The 17,692-nt window shown below is 34.7% G+C and overlaps 1 protein-coding gene across 10 annotated transcripts in view; it reads left to right on the top strand.

Moving 5' to 3' along the window:
- The window catches only part of RALYL (RALY RNA binding protein like), an 829,152-nt gene that overhangs the window by 656,414 nt on the left and 155,046 nt on the right, over positions 1-17,692 (top strand). For 7 of the 10 annotated variants that reach the window (XM_029223116.1, XM_029223113.1, XM_029223114.1 and 4 more), the window contains one exon: positions 9,925-9,957. The exons of the other annotated variants lie outside the window; for them this stretch is intronic. In XM_029223116.1, coding sequence (XP_029078949.1) covers positions 9,925-9,957 — 33 coding nt within the window. The remainder of the gene's footprint in view (positions 1-9,924; positions 9,958-17,692) is intronic. 10 annotated transcript variants of the gene reach the window in all.

Genomic DNA, 17,692 nt, shown 5'->3' with positions numbered 1-17,692 from the left:
CACAAGAACTTTGGAGTCAGATTGCCTAAATTCAGATCCTACTTCAACCATTCTTCAGCTGTGTAACCTTGTGCAAGATAGCATTTTTGGGTATCAGTTTCCTCCTCTGCAAAATGAGATCTACCTCAGAGGTATCATGATGTTTAAATAAGTCAATGTTTATAAAGCATTTTGAGTAATGTCTGGCCCTTAGTAAATTTGGTTTAGTTTTTTGTTCTTGCTAACTACAAAGTATAGTAAGTCTTTTAGCCGCAAATATTGATCTTCATTTCTCATTTTATTTTATTTCTCTACTGTGTCTTATTTTTCTAAAGGCTGTGATTTGTTTACCTTATTCTACTCTTAATTCTAGTGGGTTCTAAATGAGGAGTTATTAAATTCACTACCTATTTCATGTTAAAAGAAAATCCCAGGAAAGATAAAATCATTTTCTTCGCAGAACAATTAACTTATAAAAAAACTCAGAGAAGTTCTCTCTGGGCATATCACAATGTAATCACCTGTTTCTAAGGATCGAACTGATAAACAATTTTCTCCAAAAGGATGTTTCTCCTAGTAGTTTTCTTCTTTTACATTTTTTTCACTTTTCAGAATGAAAATTACAAAAATGAGCTTTTTGTATATTCAAGCAGTTTCAGCCCTTAGAGTTAACTACCTTTCTTTGGCATAGTCGTGGCCATAAAGGTCCCCTCTGTGGGGACCAAGATTTCCTGCTCCATGTCACCACTGAAAATGCTTGTCTTCATGACTTACAGTGACTAGTTCACAATAACCTTGCCTTTCTGCTCAATTCATAGAGCATCAGCAGATATCTCCCTCCTGGGCCCGTTGGAAAGCTTAACAAAGAACTGTCAGGAGCTTCTTATCCAAGCAGAGAGGCAAGTTTAACATTCTTACCAATCTTAATAAACTCTAAGTTAACTTTTTAACAAGGACTATTGTCTTGAGACTATAGCATAGTGATAGAGATAATAAGTAATAGAAGTTTAGAGACAGGATTGTCCCTATAAGATGAAGATGCCAGGAATGGCTTTTTAAGTTAGATAAACTCAAAAGATAAATAGAGTTTGATAGGGAAAAGAAGAAATAAAACAATATTCCAGTATAGAAACAAAATTTAAAGATGCCAAACCAAAGCTAAACCAGATTTGTTTGGGCTATATATAGACAAATTTCCTGGAATAAAGTAGTTAGTAATAGAGGTGATAAAGAATAACGTGGAAAGTTGGTGTGAGGCATGTTTGTGAAGAGCTTTCAAATGACAGCTGAAAAGTTTGGGCATCATTCTGTAGTTATTGAAATCATCAAGAAGGGTGGTGACATGAAAACGCATTTAGGGGAATTAATCTGTCAGTAGAGTCAGAGACTGAATTGGTGGTGTAGAGAAGGAATTCAAATTATTCTGAACTTTGAAGTCTGGGAGAATATCTTGATAGGTAGCAAAATAAAGAGTGCCACTTTTGAGAAATTGTTTCCAATTCCTTCCCACAATATAATCATATTTCAAGTGATGGAACACTTTTTTTCCTGTAAAGATCATATAGTAAATATTTTAAGTTTGTGGACATTCAGTCCCTGTTACAATGACTCAACTTACTACTGTAGCACAAAAACAGTCTTAAACAATATATAAATGAGTGAGCATGACTGTGTCCCAATGAACTTTATTTATGGACACTGAAATTTGAATTGCATATAATTTTCATGACTCACAAAATATTCTTCTTTTGATATTTTCCAAACATTAAAAAATGTAAAAAACGCTCTTAGCTTCAGGTTGTGTAAAATCAGATGGTGAGCAGGATTTGGCCTATAGACTGGAGTTTGCAAACCCCTGGTTTATAGAACATCAGTTAGAACTCTATCCAACATCATTTTAAAAACTTTGGATTCTCTTCTGAGATCTTATATTGAGCACTTGGAAAGAGATGGTTGAAATGGCAAGTCAAGTGGTAAATGTCAAAGGAGACAATTAAGTAGATAGTAAGACTAACCCTATAAATCACTGGGGTCGGTGGGGCAACATATGTACCTATATGCTCCAATCCAACAGCTACTTACTTCAGAGAAAAAGGGAAAATCAATCAATAAATATTACTTCAAACACATTCTGAACTCAGCATTCTAGTAATTGCACAGGGAAAGACAAGTGGTGGGTCTTGCCTCTATTCATGTTGATTATGAAGCCCGTAAGTAAAGCAGCACAAATGCAGTTTCTAAACAAGTAGTGTGGGTGGCAGCATGGAAGGAAGCTTAGTGTGAGTCCAGTGTATCAAGTTGGAGCAACTCTGAACAAAGAAATTACATTTGGAAAGACCAGTTAGGCTGGGATAGGTGATAAGAACTAGCCTTGGAACTGAGTGTAGAGAGAGATAAGAGAAACATAAAGGAAAAATTTACCAGACATTGCTAATTAAGATGTGCAGAATGAAAGGGGAGTCATACATTAAATGTTTTAAAATTTGTTTACTATATTATTCAATGCCACTAAGAAGCATGCAGAAGTGAGAGGCAAGGGGGCCAGTGTAGGCCGTGGGAAATGGAGAACTAGGCAACTGGAGGCTAGCACCTGACACAAGCAAATAACACACGTGCACTGAAGTCTGACTGATATTAGGCTGACTTATTGGCAAACACGGGGAGAAGGTATTCTATTCATACACTCATGTTAGCTATTTCTCAAGTGTTATTAGATGGAAAAATAAGGGAGAAGTGCTATCATCATCATGTTGATGTTCCAAATAAGTTAACCATCTTCTGAATCATGTTACACAGAATCCCTCTCATTTCTTCAAGGTAATTTCTTTTCATCATTTGGCACTAGTCGTGTCTTATAAAACAAGCATATCCAAACATATTTCACTATTTATCTTCAGTATTTTTCTCTTAGATCTGTTTACCTACCCATATCATAAATGTATGGGAAAAACAAACACACAATATGGCCAATAATTTACGTGGAGGCGGGAATAATATTGGAATTCAGGAGAAGAAAAGGTTACATAAATATATGCCTCCAACTCTTAACACCAACTATTGGTTTTCTCTGCTTCTTCCTTATATGCTGCTATTTAGAGAGTTTGCTAAGGCAGCTGCTCCCTAAAAGAGTCTCTCCCTGCTATAATTGTTCACCCAAAGAAGCAGGACATTGGGCAAAGAACCATATCGGCTCAGCCTGTAAGTGGACCAAGGCATATTTCTAATAAGCCATTTTTTATTTTTGAATTTTATTTTATTCATTTTTTTAAACAGCAGGCTATCAGTCATCCATTTTATACACATCAATGTATACATGTCAACCCCAATCTCTCAGTTCATCACACCACCACCCCCACGCCCCGCCACTTTCCCCCCTTGGTGTCCATATGTTTGTTCTTTACATCTGTATCTAAATTTCTGCCCTGCAAACCACTTCATCTATACCATTTTTCTAGGTTCCACATATATGTATTAATATACGATATTTGTTTTCCTCTTTCTGACTTACTTCACTCTGTATGACAGTCTCTAGATTCATCCATGTCTCTACAAATGACCAAATTTTGTTCCTTTTTATGGCTGAGTAATATTCCATTGTATATATGTACCACATTTTTTTTAACATCTTTATTGGAGTATAATTGCTTTACAAGTGTGTGTTAGTTTCTGCTTTATAACAAAGTGAATCAGTTATACATATACATATATCCCCATATCTCCTCCCTCTTGCATCTCCCTCCCTCCCACCCTACCTATCCCACCCTTCTAGGTGGTCACAGATCACCGAGCTGATCTCCCTGTGCTAGGTGGTTTCTTCCCACTAGCTACCTATTTTACGTTTGGTAGTTTATATATGTCCATGCCACTCTGTCACTTTGTCCCAGTTTACCCTTCCCCCTCCCCATATCCTCAAGTCCATTCTCTAGTAGGTCTGTGTCTTTATTCCCATCTTGCCCCTAGCTTCTTCTGATCATCTTTTTTCTTTTTTTTTTTTAGATTCCATATATATGTGTTAGCATATGGTATTTGTTTTTCTCTTTCTGACTTACTTCACTCTGTATGACAGACTCTAGGTCCAGCCACCTCACTACAAATAACTCAGTTTCTTTCCTTTTTATGGCTAATATACCATTGTATATATGTACCACATCTTCTTTACCCATTTGTCTGTCGATGGGCATATAGGTTGGTTCCATGACCTGGCTATTGTAAATAGTGCTGCAATGAGTATTGGGGTGTACATGTCTTTTTGAATTATGGTTTTCTCTGGGTAAATGCCCAGAAGTTGGATTTCTGGGTCATATGGTAATTCTATTTTTAGTTTTTTAAGCAACCTCCACACTGTTCTCCATAGTGGCTGTATCAATTTACATCCACATCAACAGTGCAAGAGGGTTCCCTTTCTCCATACCCTCTCCAACATTTGTTGTTTGTAGATATTCTGATGATGGCCATTCTAACTGGTATGAGGTGATACCTCACTGTAGTTTTGTTTTTCATTTCTCTAATAATTAGTGATGTTGAGCAGCTTTTCATGTGATTCTTGGCCATCTGTATGTCTTCTTTGGAGAAATGTCTATTTAGGTCTTCTGCCCATTTTTGTATTGGATTGTTTGTTTTTTTAATATTGAGCTGCATGAGCTCTTTATATATTTTGGAGATTAATCCTTTGCCTGTTGATTTGTTTGCAAATATTTTCTCCCATTTTGAGGGTTGTCTTTTTGTCTTGTTTGTAGTTTCCTTTGTTTGCAAAAGCTTTTAAGTTTCATTAGGTCTCATTTGTTTATTTTTGGTTTTATTTCCATTTCTCTAGGAAGTGGTCAAAAAGGATCTTGCTGTGAATTATGTCAAAGAGTATTCTGCCCATGTTTTCCTCTATGAATTTTATAGTGTCTGGCCTTACATTTAGGTCTTTAATCCATTTTGAGTTTACTTTTGTGTATGATGTTAGGGAGTGATTTAATTTCATTCTTTTACATATAGCTGTCCACTTTCCCCAGCACCACTTATTGAAGAGACTGTCTTTTCTCCATGGTATGTCCTTGCCTCCTTTATCATAGATTAGTTGACCATAGGTGTGTGGGTTTATCTCTCTGCTTTCTATCCTGTTCTGTTGAACTATATTTCTGTTTTTGTGTCAGTACTGTATTGTCTTCATTACTGTAGCTTTGTAGTATAGTCTGAAGTCAGGGAGCCCAATTCCTCCAATTCTGTCTTTTTCACTCAAGACTGTTTTGGCTATTCAAGGTCTTTTGTGTCTCCATACCATTTTTAAGATTTTTGTTATAGTTGTGTGAAAAATGCCATTGGTAATTTGATAGGGATTGCATTGAAGCTGTAGATTGCATTGGGTAGTATAGTCATTTTCACAATATTGCTTCTTTCAATCCAAGAATATGGTGTATCTCTCCATCGGTTGGTATCATCTTTAATTTCTTTCAACAGTGTCTTATAGTTTTCTGCCTACAGGTCTTTTGTCTCCCTATGTAGGTTTCTTCCTAGGTATTTTATTCTTTTTGTTGCAATGGTAAATTGGAGTGTTTCCTTAATTTCTCTTTCAGATTTTTCATCATTAGTGTATAGGAATGCAAGAGATTTCTGTGCATTAATTTTGTATCCTGCAACTTTACCAAATTTATTGATTAGATCTAGTAGTTTTCTGGTGGCATCTTTGGGATTCTCTATGTATAATATCATGTCATCTGCAAACAGTGACGGTTTTACTTCTTCTTTTCCAATTTGGGTTCCTTTTATTTCTTTTTGTTCTCTGATTGCCAGGGCTAGGACTTCCAAAACTAAGTTGAATAATAGTGGTGAGAGTGGACATCCTTGTCTTGTTCCTGATCCTAGTGGAAATGCTTTCAGTTTTTCACCGTTGAGAATAATGTTTGCTGTGGGTTTGTCATATTTGGCCTTTATTATGTTGAGGTAGGTTCCCTCTATGTCCACTTTCTGTAGAGTTTTTATCATAAATGGGTTTTGAAATTTGTTAAAAGATTTCTCTGCATCTATTGAGTTTATCATACTGTTTTTATACTTCAATTTGTTAATATGGTGTATTACATTGATTAATTTGTGTATTTTGAAGAATCCTTCCATCCCTGGGATAAATCCCACTTGATCATGGCGTATGATCCTTTTATGGTGCTGTTGGATTCTATTTATTAGTATTTTGTTGAGGATTTTTGATTCTATATTCATCAGTGATATTGGTCTCTACTTTTCTTTTTTTTAGTATCTTTGTCTGGTTTTGGTATCAGGGTGATGGTGGCCTCATAGAATGAGTTTGGAAGTGTTCCTTCCTCTGTAGTTTTTTGCAAGAGTTTGAGAAGGATGGGTGTTAGCTCTTCTCTAAATGTTTGATAGAATTCACCCGTGAAACCATCTTGTCCTAGACTTTTCTTTGTTGGAAGATTTTTAATCACAGTTTCAATTTCATTACTTGTGATTGGTCTGTTCATATTTTCTATTTCTTCCTGGTTCAGTCTACGCAGGTTATACCTTTCTAAGAATTTGTTCATTTCTTCCAGGTTGTCCATTTTATTGGCATAGTGTTTATTGTACTAGTCTCTTAGGATGCTTTGTATTTCTGCAGTGTCTGTTGTAACTTCTCCTTTCTCTTTTCTAAGTTAATTGATTTGAGTCCTCTCCATCTTTTTCTTGATGTGTCTGTCTAATGTTTTTTCAATTTTGTTTATCTTCTCAAAGAACCAACTTTTAGTTTTATTGATCTTTGCTATTGTTTTCTTTGTTTCTACTTCATTTATTTCTACTCTGATCTTTATGATTTCTTTCCTTCTGCTAACTTTGGGTTTTGTTTGTTCTTCTTTCTCTAGTTCCTTTAGGTGTAAAGTTAGGTTGTTTATTTAAGATTTTTCTTGTTTCTTGAGGTAGGATTGTTTTGGTATAAACTTCCCACTTAGAACTGCTTTTGCTGCATCCCAAAGGTTTTGGATCATCGTGTTTTCATTGTCATTTGTGTCTAGGTATTTTTTGATTTCCTCTTTGATTTCTTCAGTGATCTCTTGGTTATTTAGTAACCTATTGTTTAGCCTCCATGTGTTGGTGTTTTTTACTTTTTTTCCCTGTAATTGATTTCTAATCTCATAGTGTTGTGGTCAGAAAAGATGCTTGATATGATTTCAATTTTCTTAAATTTACAGAGGTTTGATCTGTGACCCAAGATGTGATCTATCCTGGAGAATGATCCATACGCACTTGAGAAGAATGTGTAATCTGCTGTTTTTGAATGAAATGTCCTATAAATATCAATTAAATCTATCTGGTCTATTGTGTCATTTAAAGCTTGTGTTTCCTTACTTTCTGTTTGGCTGATCTGTCCTTTGGTGTAAGTGAGTTGTTAAAGTTCCCCAGTATTATTGTGTTACTATTTCCTCTTTTATAGTTGTTATCAGTTGCCTTATGTATTGAGGTGCTCTTATGTTGGGTGCATATATATTTATAACTGTTATATGTTCTTGGATTGATCCCTTGATCATTATGTAGTGTCCTTCCTTGTCTCTTGTAACATTATTTTAAAGTCTATTTTATCTGACATGAGTATTACTACTCCAGCTTTCCTTTGATTTCTATTTGCATGGAATATCTTTTTCCATCCGTCACTTTCAGTCTGAACATGTCCCTAGGTTTGAAGTGGACCTCTTGTATACAACATATATATGGGTCTTGTTTTTGTATCCATTCAGCAAGCTTGTGTCTTTTGGTTGCAGCATTTAATCCATTCACATTTAAGGTAATTATCGATATGTATGTTCCTATTACCATTTTCTTAATTGTTATGGGTTTGTTTTTGTAGGTCCTTTTCTTCTCTTGTGTTTCCCACTTAGATAAGTTCCTTTAGCATTTGTTGTAGAGCTGGTTTGGTGCTGCTGAATTCTCCTAGCTTTCGCTTGTCTGTAAAGCTTTTGATTTCTCCATTGAATCTGAATGAGATCCTTGCCATGTAGAGTAATCTTGGTTGTAGGTTCTTCCCTTTCATCACTTTAAGTATATCATGCCACTCCCTTCTGGCTTGTAGAGGTTTTGCTGAGAAATCATCTGTTAACCTTATGGGAGTTCCCCTTTATGTTATTTTACATTTTCCTCTTGCTGCTTTCAGTAATTTTTCTTTGTCTTTAGTTTTGCCAATTTGATTACTATGTGTCTTGGCGTGTTTCTCCTTGGGTTTATTCTGTATGGGACTCTCTGGGCTTCCTGGACTTGGGTGGCTATTTCCTGCCCCATGTCAGGGAAGTTTTCAACTATAATCTCTTCAAATATTTTCTCAGGTGCTTTCTCTCTCTCTTCTCCTTCTAGGACCCCTATAATGCAAATGTTGTTGCATTTAATGTTGTCCCAGAGGTCTCTTAGGCTGTCTTCATTTCTTTTCATTCTTTTTTCTTTATTCTGTTCCACAGCAGTGAATTCCACCATTCTGTCTCCCAGGTCACTTATCTCTTCTTCTGCTTCAGTTATTCTGCTCTTGATTCCTTCTAGTGGAATTTTCATTTCAGTAATTGTGTTGTTAATCTCTGTTGTTTGTTCTTTAATTCTTCTAGATCTTTGTTAAACAATTCTTGCATCTTCTCAATCTTTGCCTCCATTCTTTTTCCGAGGTCCTGTATCATCTTCACTATCATTATTCTGAATTCTTTTTCTGGACGGTTGCCTATCTCCACTTCATTTAGTTGTTTTTCTGGGGTTTTATCTTGTTCCTTCATGTGGTACACAGCCCTCTGCTTTTTCATTCTGTTTATCTTTCTGTGAATGTGTTTTTTTGTTCTACAGGCTGCAGGGTTGTAGTTCTTCTTGCTTCTGCCCTCTGGTTGATGAGGTTATCCTAAGCCATATTTTATATATACAGTATGAAATAAGACCCAAAAAAAGGGGGTCATTGTCTTCATTGTTTAGACGCATATAAAAGTAAAGTCTTTTGACTTAATTCTAAGGTAGCCTCATCAGTTTTCCATGTCAAAGCATAATCAGCTGGTGCTCAGTAAATGTTTTTTGCAGAATAAAATGTCTTGCCATTTTCCTATAACTATTTATATATTAATAAAATAGTTTAAAACATGAATGCTTCTTAAAAATTTTAAACACTAAGGTTTAGATTAAAATGTCCTCAGCATTTGCCTACATTTAACCCAGTGTCATAAGTTTAAAAACTTACACCTACCAACTGGTGTCCTTAATTATTAATTAGGAAATGTTTAGCAGTGAATCATTTCCTGATTTATTTACTTTCTGCAAAGATATAGTTAATTTATGAAATCAGAAAATTAGCTGGAAGCAATCTTAGCCTATTTTATAGTGGAGAAAGTAAGACCCAGAAGGTTTTTAGTGGCTTGCTCAAGATGTCACAACTAGCCAGAGGCTTCAGGATTACAATTTTCCTTTAATATGTTAGGAGGTACAAAGAATACCTGGTTCTTTGGAGACACAGAGGAGGCAGGAGAACCCTAATCTGTCACCTGGCTTCCCCTGTCCTAAGTTGTTTTGCTTCCAATAAATGACCATGAGTGGTATGCTGCTTCTCTCTTCATTACAAAATATTTACTGGAAACAAATTATTCAGTCAATATTTAACCAAATATATTATAAATTGTTTCACTACTCAACTATAAACAGATGTATTAAAAATTCTACAAATTGCTGTAAAAAAGAAAATAATTAAATGTAGAGAGACTAACAATATTGTTATCTTAATTAAGTGCTACGTTTCCATTCCATGTCTCTCTCATTTTATTTAGCCTCTGCATTAATCCAGCCAGAATTTGAATTAGTCCAGATTAAGTCTTAATATATTATTTGTAGCTTTTTACTAGTTCCAAATTGTGCATTTTCATCCAGACATGTATAATAATTCTGTCAGATTCACATAAAAGCAATTTTAAGTGTACAGCAAATTGTTATATTAAAATAAATTTTTTGTATCTTTTTTCATAGACTTGAGTCAAAGGAGCCTTTCCTGTCTGTTGGGTGAGTATATGTCTAAATTTTTAAAATCTCAATTCTCTAATTGATTTTTAATTCAATTTAACAAGGTCTTCCGAGACAGTATTTTCAGTCCTTTTAAGCCCATATTCAAAGTCATAACCTACCATTGATTCATCATTTCCTCAGCAATAGGGCTATCTACATTTAAAAGACAACTAAAATGCTCTCTGGGCTGTTTTCTGATCTCAGAAATTTAACTAATGAATGTATATGAAATCCTGTATCCTATGTAAATCTAAAAAGGTACACAGTGATTATCTCATCAAGTAAAAGTGTGCTGTGATTGGTTTTAAAAATTCATCTGAACCACAGCTTCAGTATTCCTAGTTTGTCTACTCATTTTTGTACTGTTTCCTTTCAATCTACTCTATTCAGTATTTCTTCCCCCCTTTTCTCTAAATCTGTATCCAAAATCTTTTTATTTTCCCCTTTTCTCTCATTTCACTTTTTTTTCTCTGCTGCTCCCACTGACTGCTTCTCTGAACACAAAGCTGAAAAACCCTGAAGCAGATTAAGACTAATGCGTGCCCTCTCTGATAGTATCATTCTGAGTCACAGTACATGTTCTAATAAAAATATACTGTTGACAAGAATATGCACATACTATTTTTAGCCATTTAGCTAATTAAGACTCAGCAAAGATGTTTTTACTGATCTATTACATAATCCTTTGACTAACATATTAAATTGTTTTATTAAGGGACTTCTGCCGCATTACGGTTGATGTTATAAAGTATCAAAAAGCATTGGAAGATGTGACATCTAGTTTAGAAGAAATCGTGCTGTATTTGATAAGAAAAACACCCCCCCACACACACATAGGCAGTCATGACCAGAAACATAGGATGGTGTTCGATTTTTAAATGATGACATCCGTTTTCTTTTATTAATTTGCTTGCAGCCGGTGAATACTTCTGTCACTCATTGAACAAAATGGTTCCCCCTGCCCTTCTACTCCTCATAAAAGCTTATCAGAATGCCATTTGAATTACAGGAATCAAAATAATTGTTAGGGGTTCTGGGAGAGAAAAACAGTAAATGCATTTATTGGAGAACTTCATGAAAAATGAAAGGTCAAGTTGATCTGGTCCAAAAAATTCATTAGCACATACTTCTTTCTTTCATTGATCATCAGATCCTATTTTTATAACTTTTAAGCCTGAAGTAATATTTTGTTTTGAGTGCATATGTGCCCTGCCCTCAAGTCCGAAGGCTGGAATAGCTTCTCTTTATGCCTCAGTGCAGTTGTTCTGCAGCATTTCCTGTTCTCTCCACTACTCTGAGGTGGAATCCACTTTTTATTGCAAACCTCTATTTTACAAGGGCATATGCTTAGTAGTCTTTGTTTTAAACTTATCAGGAATTTAGAACTCAGTATTAGAGCACTGAGAAAAACTCTCTCCAAAAGAAAGACCTATCACTCAGCAAATACTACTCAAAATGGGAAAACCGGCATGACAGTAAGAAGATATTGCTTTCCTTAGACTTGTCTTAAAATAAAGTGGGGAAACAAGCAACCCAAATAGTTCTGTTGACTGGATACTTTAATTTATAGCTAAATGTCTTCATTCTCCTGTAAGAAAATGATTTTGAATAAGATTGTCCAAAAGTATGTATGAATCTCTATCCTGACCCTGTTCAGTAAAAGGAAAGGGTGATAATGAGCATAATGGACACATATGAGCCTATTAGGCAACAGGTAATCTACTATAAGAACCATGATTCAAATTTGTGTCTTTAATTTAGTCACTTGCCAAAGGGAATAAATATGCATGATGTACTGTCTATAGTATCAGTTGATATGTGAGTATTTAAGGTCGAGTTTTTCTAGAGCCCTGCATATCTTATTACATTAATTTTAATTCTATGTTCAATAAAATTACGTTAATGAATAAATCAGTACTAAATATTGTATACTTCAGTCCATTGTCCAACAGTGTCTGAAAGCACTTATTAATATACTGTACTTCTAGAAGTTGCTTCCACCCTCATAGACTCCAACACTTACAAGCTGGTTTTATTAATTTAGTCAGTTTCTTAAACTCCCAAATCTCAGGTCCTTAATCGGTGAAATGGAGATAAAAAAAGAAAATTTAAATCAAGGATTTAGCACTGTTCTTGGCACATAGTAACTGTTCATAAATGTTAGCTATTATTACAGTTATGGAAGGTATATTCATAAATAATGTTCTAAAAACTCAATCACAGAGGTCTGAAATAGTTTAGAGAATACAACTCCACTTCTATAGTTGTGCTTTGAGTTGCATGGGGAAACCAAAAGAAGTTTTTATAATGGGGAGAGAAAAATGAAAATTGTGAATGGAATAAACATGAGTACCAATATTCTGCTTCATATTTTAATGATGAACACTAACAATTATTATTTAAAATTTTAACGGGACCTTAAGAAACAAGAAACATCTCAAATAAACAACCTAAACTTACACCTAAAGCAATTATAGAAAGAAGAACAAAAAAAAAACCCAGTTAGCAGAAGGAAAGAAATCAAAAGATCAGATCAGAAATAAATGAAAAAGAAGTGAAGGAAACAATAGCAAAGATCAATATAACTAAAAACTGGTTCTTTGAGAAGATAAACAAAATTGATAAACCATTAACCAGACTTATCAAGAAAAAAAGGGAGAAGACTCAAATAAATAGAATTAGAAATGAAAAAGGAGAAGTAATAACTGACACTGCAGAAATGCAAAGGATCATGAGACATTACTACAAGCAAGTCTATGCTAATAAAATAGACAAACTGGAAGAAATGGACAAATTCTTAGAAATGCACAACCTTCCAAGACTGAACCAGGAAGAAATAGAAAATATAAACAGACCAATCACAAGCACTGAAATGGAAACTGTGATTAAAAATCTTTCAACAAACAAAAGCCCAGGACCAGATGGCTTCATAGGAAAATTCTATCAAACATTTAGAGATTAGCTAACACCTATCTTTCTCAAACTCTTGCAAAATATAGCAGAGGGAGGAACACTCCCAAACTCATTCTATGAGGCCACCATCGCTCTGATACCAAAACCAGACAAGGATGTCACAAAGAAAGAAAACTACAGTCCAATATCACTGATGAACATAGATGCAAAAATCCTCAACAAAATACTAGCAAACAGAATCCAACGGCACATTAAAAGGATCATACACTATGAACAAGTGGGATTTATCCCAGGAATGCAAGGATTCTTCAATATATGCAAATCAATCAATGTGATAAACCATATTAACAAATTGAAGGAGAAAAACCATATGATCATCTCAATAGATGCAGAGAAAGCTTTTGACAAAATTCAACACCCATTTGTGATAAAAACCTCACCAGAAAGTAGGCATAGAGGGAACTGTCCTCAATATAATAAAGGCCATATATGACAAACCCACAGTCAACATCATCCTCAATGGTAAAAAACTGAAACCATTTCCACTACGATCAGGAACAAGACAAGGTTGCCCACTCTCACCACTATTATTCAACATAGTTTTGGAAGTTTTAGCCACAAAAATCAGAGAAGAAAAAGAAATAAAAGGAATCCAAATTGGAAAAGAAGAAGTAAAGCAGTCACTGTTTGCAGATGACATGATACTATACATAGAGAATCCTAAAGACGCTACCAGAAAACTACCAGAGGTAATCAATGCATTTGGTAAATTAGCAGGATACAAAATTAATGCACAGAAATCTCTAGCATTTCTACACACTAATGATGAAAAATCTGAAAGTGAAATTAAGAAAGCACTCCCATTTACCATTGCAACAAAAAGAATACAATATCTAGGAATAAACCTACCTAAGGAGACAGACGACCTGTATGCAGAAAATTATAAGACACTGATGAAAGAAATTAAAGATGATACAAATAGATGGAGAGATATACTATGTTCTTGGATTGGAAAAATCAACATTGTGAAAATGACTCTACTACACAAAGCAATCTACAGATTCAATGCAATCCCTATCAAACTACCAATGGCATTTTTCACAGAAATAGAATAAAAAATTTCACAATTTCTATTGAAAGCCCAAAGACCCCCAATAGCCAAAGCAATCTTGAGAAAGAAAAACAGAGCTGCAGGAATCAGTCTCCCTGACTTCAGACTATAGTACAAAGCTACAGTAATCAAGACAATATGGTAATGACACAAAAACAGAAATATAGATCAATGGAACAGTATAGAAAGCCCAGAGATAAACCCACTTACTTATGGTAACCTTATCTTTGGTAAAGGAGGCAACAATATACAGTGGAGAGAAGACAGCCTCTTCAATAAGTGGTACTGGGAAAACTGGACAGCTACATGGAAAATAATGAAATTAGAACACTTCCTAACACCATACACAAAAATAAACTCAAAATGGATTAGAGGCCTAAATGTAAGGCCAGACACCCTCAAACTCTTAGAGGAAAACATAGGCAGAACACTCTATGACATAAATCACAGGAAGATCCTTTTTGACACACCTCCTAGAGAAATGGAAATAAAAACAAAAATTAAAAAATGGGACCCAATGAATCTTAAAAGCTTTTGCACAGCAAAAGAAACCATAAACAAGACAAAAAGACAATCCTCAGATGGGAGAAATTATTTGCAAATGAAGCAACTGACAAAGGATTAATCTCCAAAACATACAAGCAACTCATGCAGCTCAACGTCAAAAAAGCAAAGAGCCCAATTCAAAAATGGGCAGAGACCTAAGTAGACATTTCTCCAAAGAACATATACAGATTGCCAACAAACACATGAAAGAATGCTCAACATCATCAATCTTCAGAGAAATGCAAATCAAAACTACAATGAGATATCATCTCACACCGGTCAGAATGACCATCACCAAAAAATCTACAAACAGTAAATACTGGAGAGGTTGTGGAGAAAAGGGAGCCCTCTTGCACTGTTGGTGGGAATGCAAATTGATACAGGCACTATGGAGAACAGTATGTAGGTTCCTTAAATACTAAAAATAGAACTATCATACGACCCAGCAATACCATTACTAGGCATATACCCTGAGAAAACCATAATTCAAAAAGATTCATGTACCAAAATGTTCATTGCAGATCTACTTACAATAGCCAGGACATGGAAGCAATCTAAGTGTCCATCAACAGATGAATGGATAAAGAAGATGTGGCACATATATACAATGGGATATTACTCATCCATGAAAAGGAATGAAACTGAGTTATTTGTAGTGAGGTGGCTGGACCTAGAGACTGTTGTATGGAGTGAAGTAAGTCAGAAAGAGGAAAACTAATACCGTATGCTAACACATATATATGGAACCTAAAAAAAGAAAAAAAAAATGGTCAGAAGAACCTATGGGCAAGATGGGAATAAAGATGCAGACCTACTAGAGAATGCACTTGAGGATACAGGGAGGGCGAAGGGTAAGCTGTGACAGAGAGAGTGGCATGGACATATATACACTACCAAACGTAAAATAGATAGCTAGTGGGAATCAGCCGCATAGCACAGGGAGATCAGCTCAGTGCTTTGTGACCACCTAGAGGGGTGGGATATGGAGGGTGGGAGGGAGGGAGTTTCAAGAGGAAAGAGATATGGGGACATATGTATATGTATACCTGATTCACTTTGTTATAAGGCAGAAACTAACACACCATTGTAAAGCAATTATACTCTAATAAAGATGTTAAAAAAATAAAATAGAATAAAATTTTAATGGGAAGAAATATTGATAAAATTTTAATGTGCACCTCTTCTTAATGTAAATTAGGGAGCAAAATTCTTCCTTTGATAAATTTGCTACAGTAATAATGAAATAAAATGTTTAAGTGTCACAAACATAAATTCAAATTAAATATGCCAGCAGAAAAATTTGTCAGAGAAAGTTATAACACAAGGAAATATTTGTTTATGGAAAAAGGTTAGGAAATTGTGAAAGGAAATTAAGTGAAATTTCAGATCTTAACCCTTCAACTATGTGGTGATATAAGTGGAACTTTCTTTCCTATGCACCAGAAAATGATTAGTAAAATAATTTCATTAAGAAAAATTTAAAAATAGCCTTTATCCTGGAGTGAGGAATGAAGGCTCATCCCAGAGTTTGATTCTGTTAATTCAGGTAGGTCAATAGATGCAGTGTTTTCCAAGGCTATCTAGGCAATTCTGATACCAGCCAGGGCTGGAACAACTGTCTACATCATGTATGCATCCTCCCTCATCCTTTCCTTACAAGCATACACAGGTTGTTCTTGCAGACATTTATGGTCTCTGGAATCTCCTTAAAAATCTTTGAAATACAACTTCCCATGGTCTCTCTCTGTTTTGGATATATATGGCGGAAGTGGACACATTGATTGAGAACTGTCTTGGAGTTCATCCATCAGAGACCAGAATAGATGTAAACAGATGAAAAGGTGTGCCACGGAGATCACCATGGTGCCTAGGGAACACACTGCCTGTGTTCATTCTAATGTCGTCCTGGACCTAAGGTTGGGATTATATTATTAAATGCTATAGCTTAATATTTAATAAATATTCTACTACATGAAGATAAAATGTTTTATATTAAAATTATTATAAGTATATTTAATATAAATAAATTTATATGTAACATGTATCACATATGTAAATTTATTTAAATATATCATAAAATACATTTTTATTATAAATATAATAAATTTAAATAATAGATTTAAAAATTCAAGTTCTTTCCTATCTAACTCACCTAAAAGTAAAAAAAATCAATCAACTCTGTTTTTTAGAATGGAGCTTAGGCTTGAGTGCTAAATGATTACTAGATGGTTGATATTCTACTCATCCTCAAAACATTACATTTTAGAGCAATTTAGAAAACTCTTCTGGCAAGTGTTTTCTTGTATGAGGCATCAGACAGATTCTGATTTTGGAAATAAGCTGGAAGAGAACAGACATCAATTTGTATTCAGAAAAGTGAGTAAGAACCAAGCGATGGTCTCAATTAAGTGTCTAAGATATAAATATTAGTTTGAAACTAGTCTTGCCTTGAAAAATCTTTTTACAGCTTTTTAATGAAAAAAAGAGATGAGGGGAAAGGAAGCTCCTGTTCATTTGACATTTGAAATTCATAGTGTAAAAGGACATGTCAAGACAATGCATGAATTCCCTTCAAGAGCAAGTGGCTGTCGACACTTTGCAGAAACTGAGCCACTGAAAAGTATATTCAAGGCACTAAGTAAAATTTTCCATGTGAATTATTTCCTCTTACCTCTTTAGCATGAAGTTAACCTTTTTCAAAGACTTTTACTATGAATGAGTTGTATTTTGGAATTGAAACTTTGAATCATACCAATGATTTTACAGTTGATGAATTTTTGTATGAGCAGCTTTATTATGAGGATGATTATTTACTGCATGGGTAAATATTTTTTTCAGATTTTTTCATTATATTAGAATAATTTAAATAACTCAGAAGAATTTGAAATTTTTATTGGAATAGCTCAGAATATATTGTTTCTCAGGCTTGGCTGAGAGACATTAAAAAACACATCAAGAATAAAAATCTCAAAATTATCATATTTATCTCGGCTCTATGAGTGAGCTAATCATGGCCCAGCCAATGGAGTTCCTGCATCCCCTGAGAGGTATCTGACCTATTCTACTTAAGTCCAGCCAAGAAGGGGCTAACACTGCCAGGGCAGCAAAACTCACCCTACAACTAAAAGTATTCCTAAATAATTGCTAATATATATATATATA

The sequence above is a fragment of the Monodon monoceros genome, unplaced genomic scaffold (assembly GCF_005190385.1).
Source record: "Monodon monoceros isolate NGI ecotype Baffin Bay Population unplaced genomic scaffold, NGI_Narwhal_1 Super_Scaffold_14, whole genome shotgun sequence".
NCBI classification, from domain to species: Eukaryota; Metazoa; Chordata; class Mammalia; order Artiodactyla; family Monodontidae; genus Monodon; species Monodon monoceros.
Note: the sequence above shows the minus strand (reverse complement) of the source record. Positions and strands in the feature narration are given on the sequence as shown.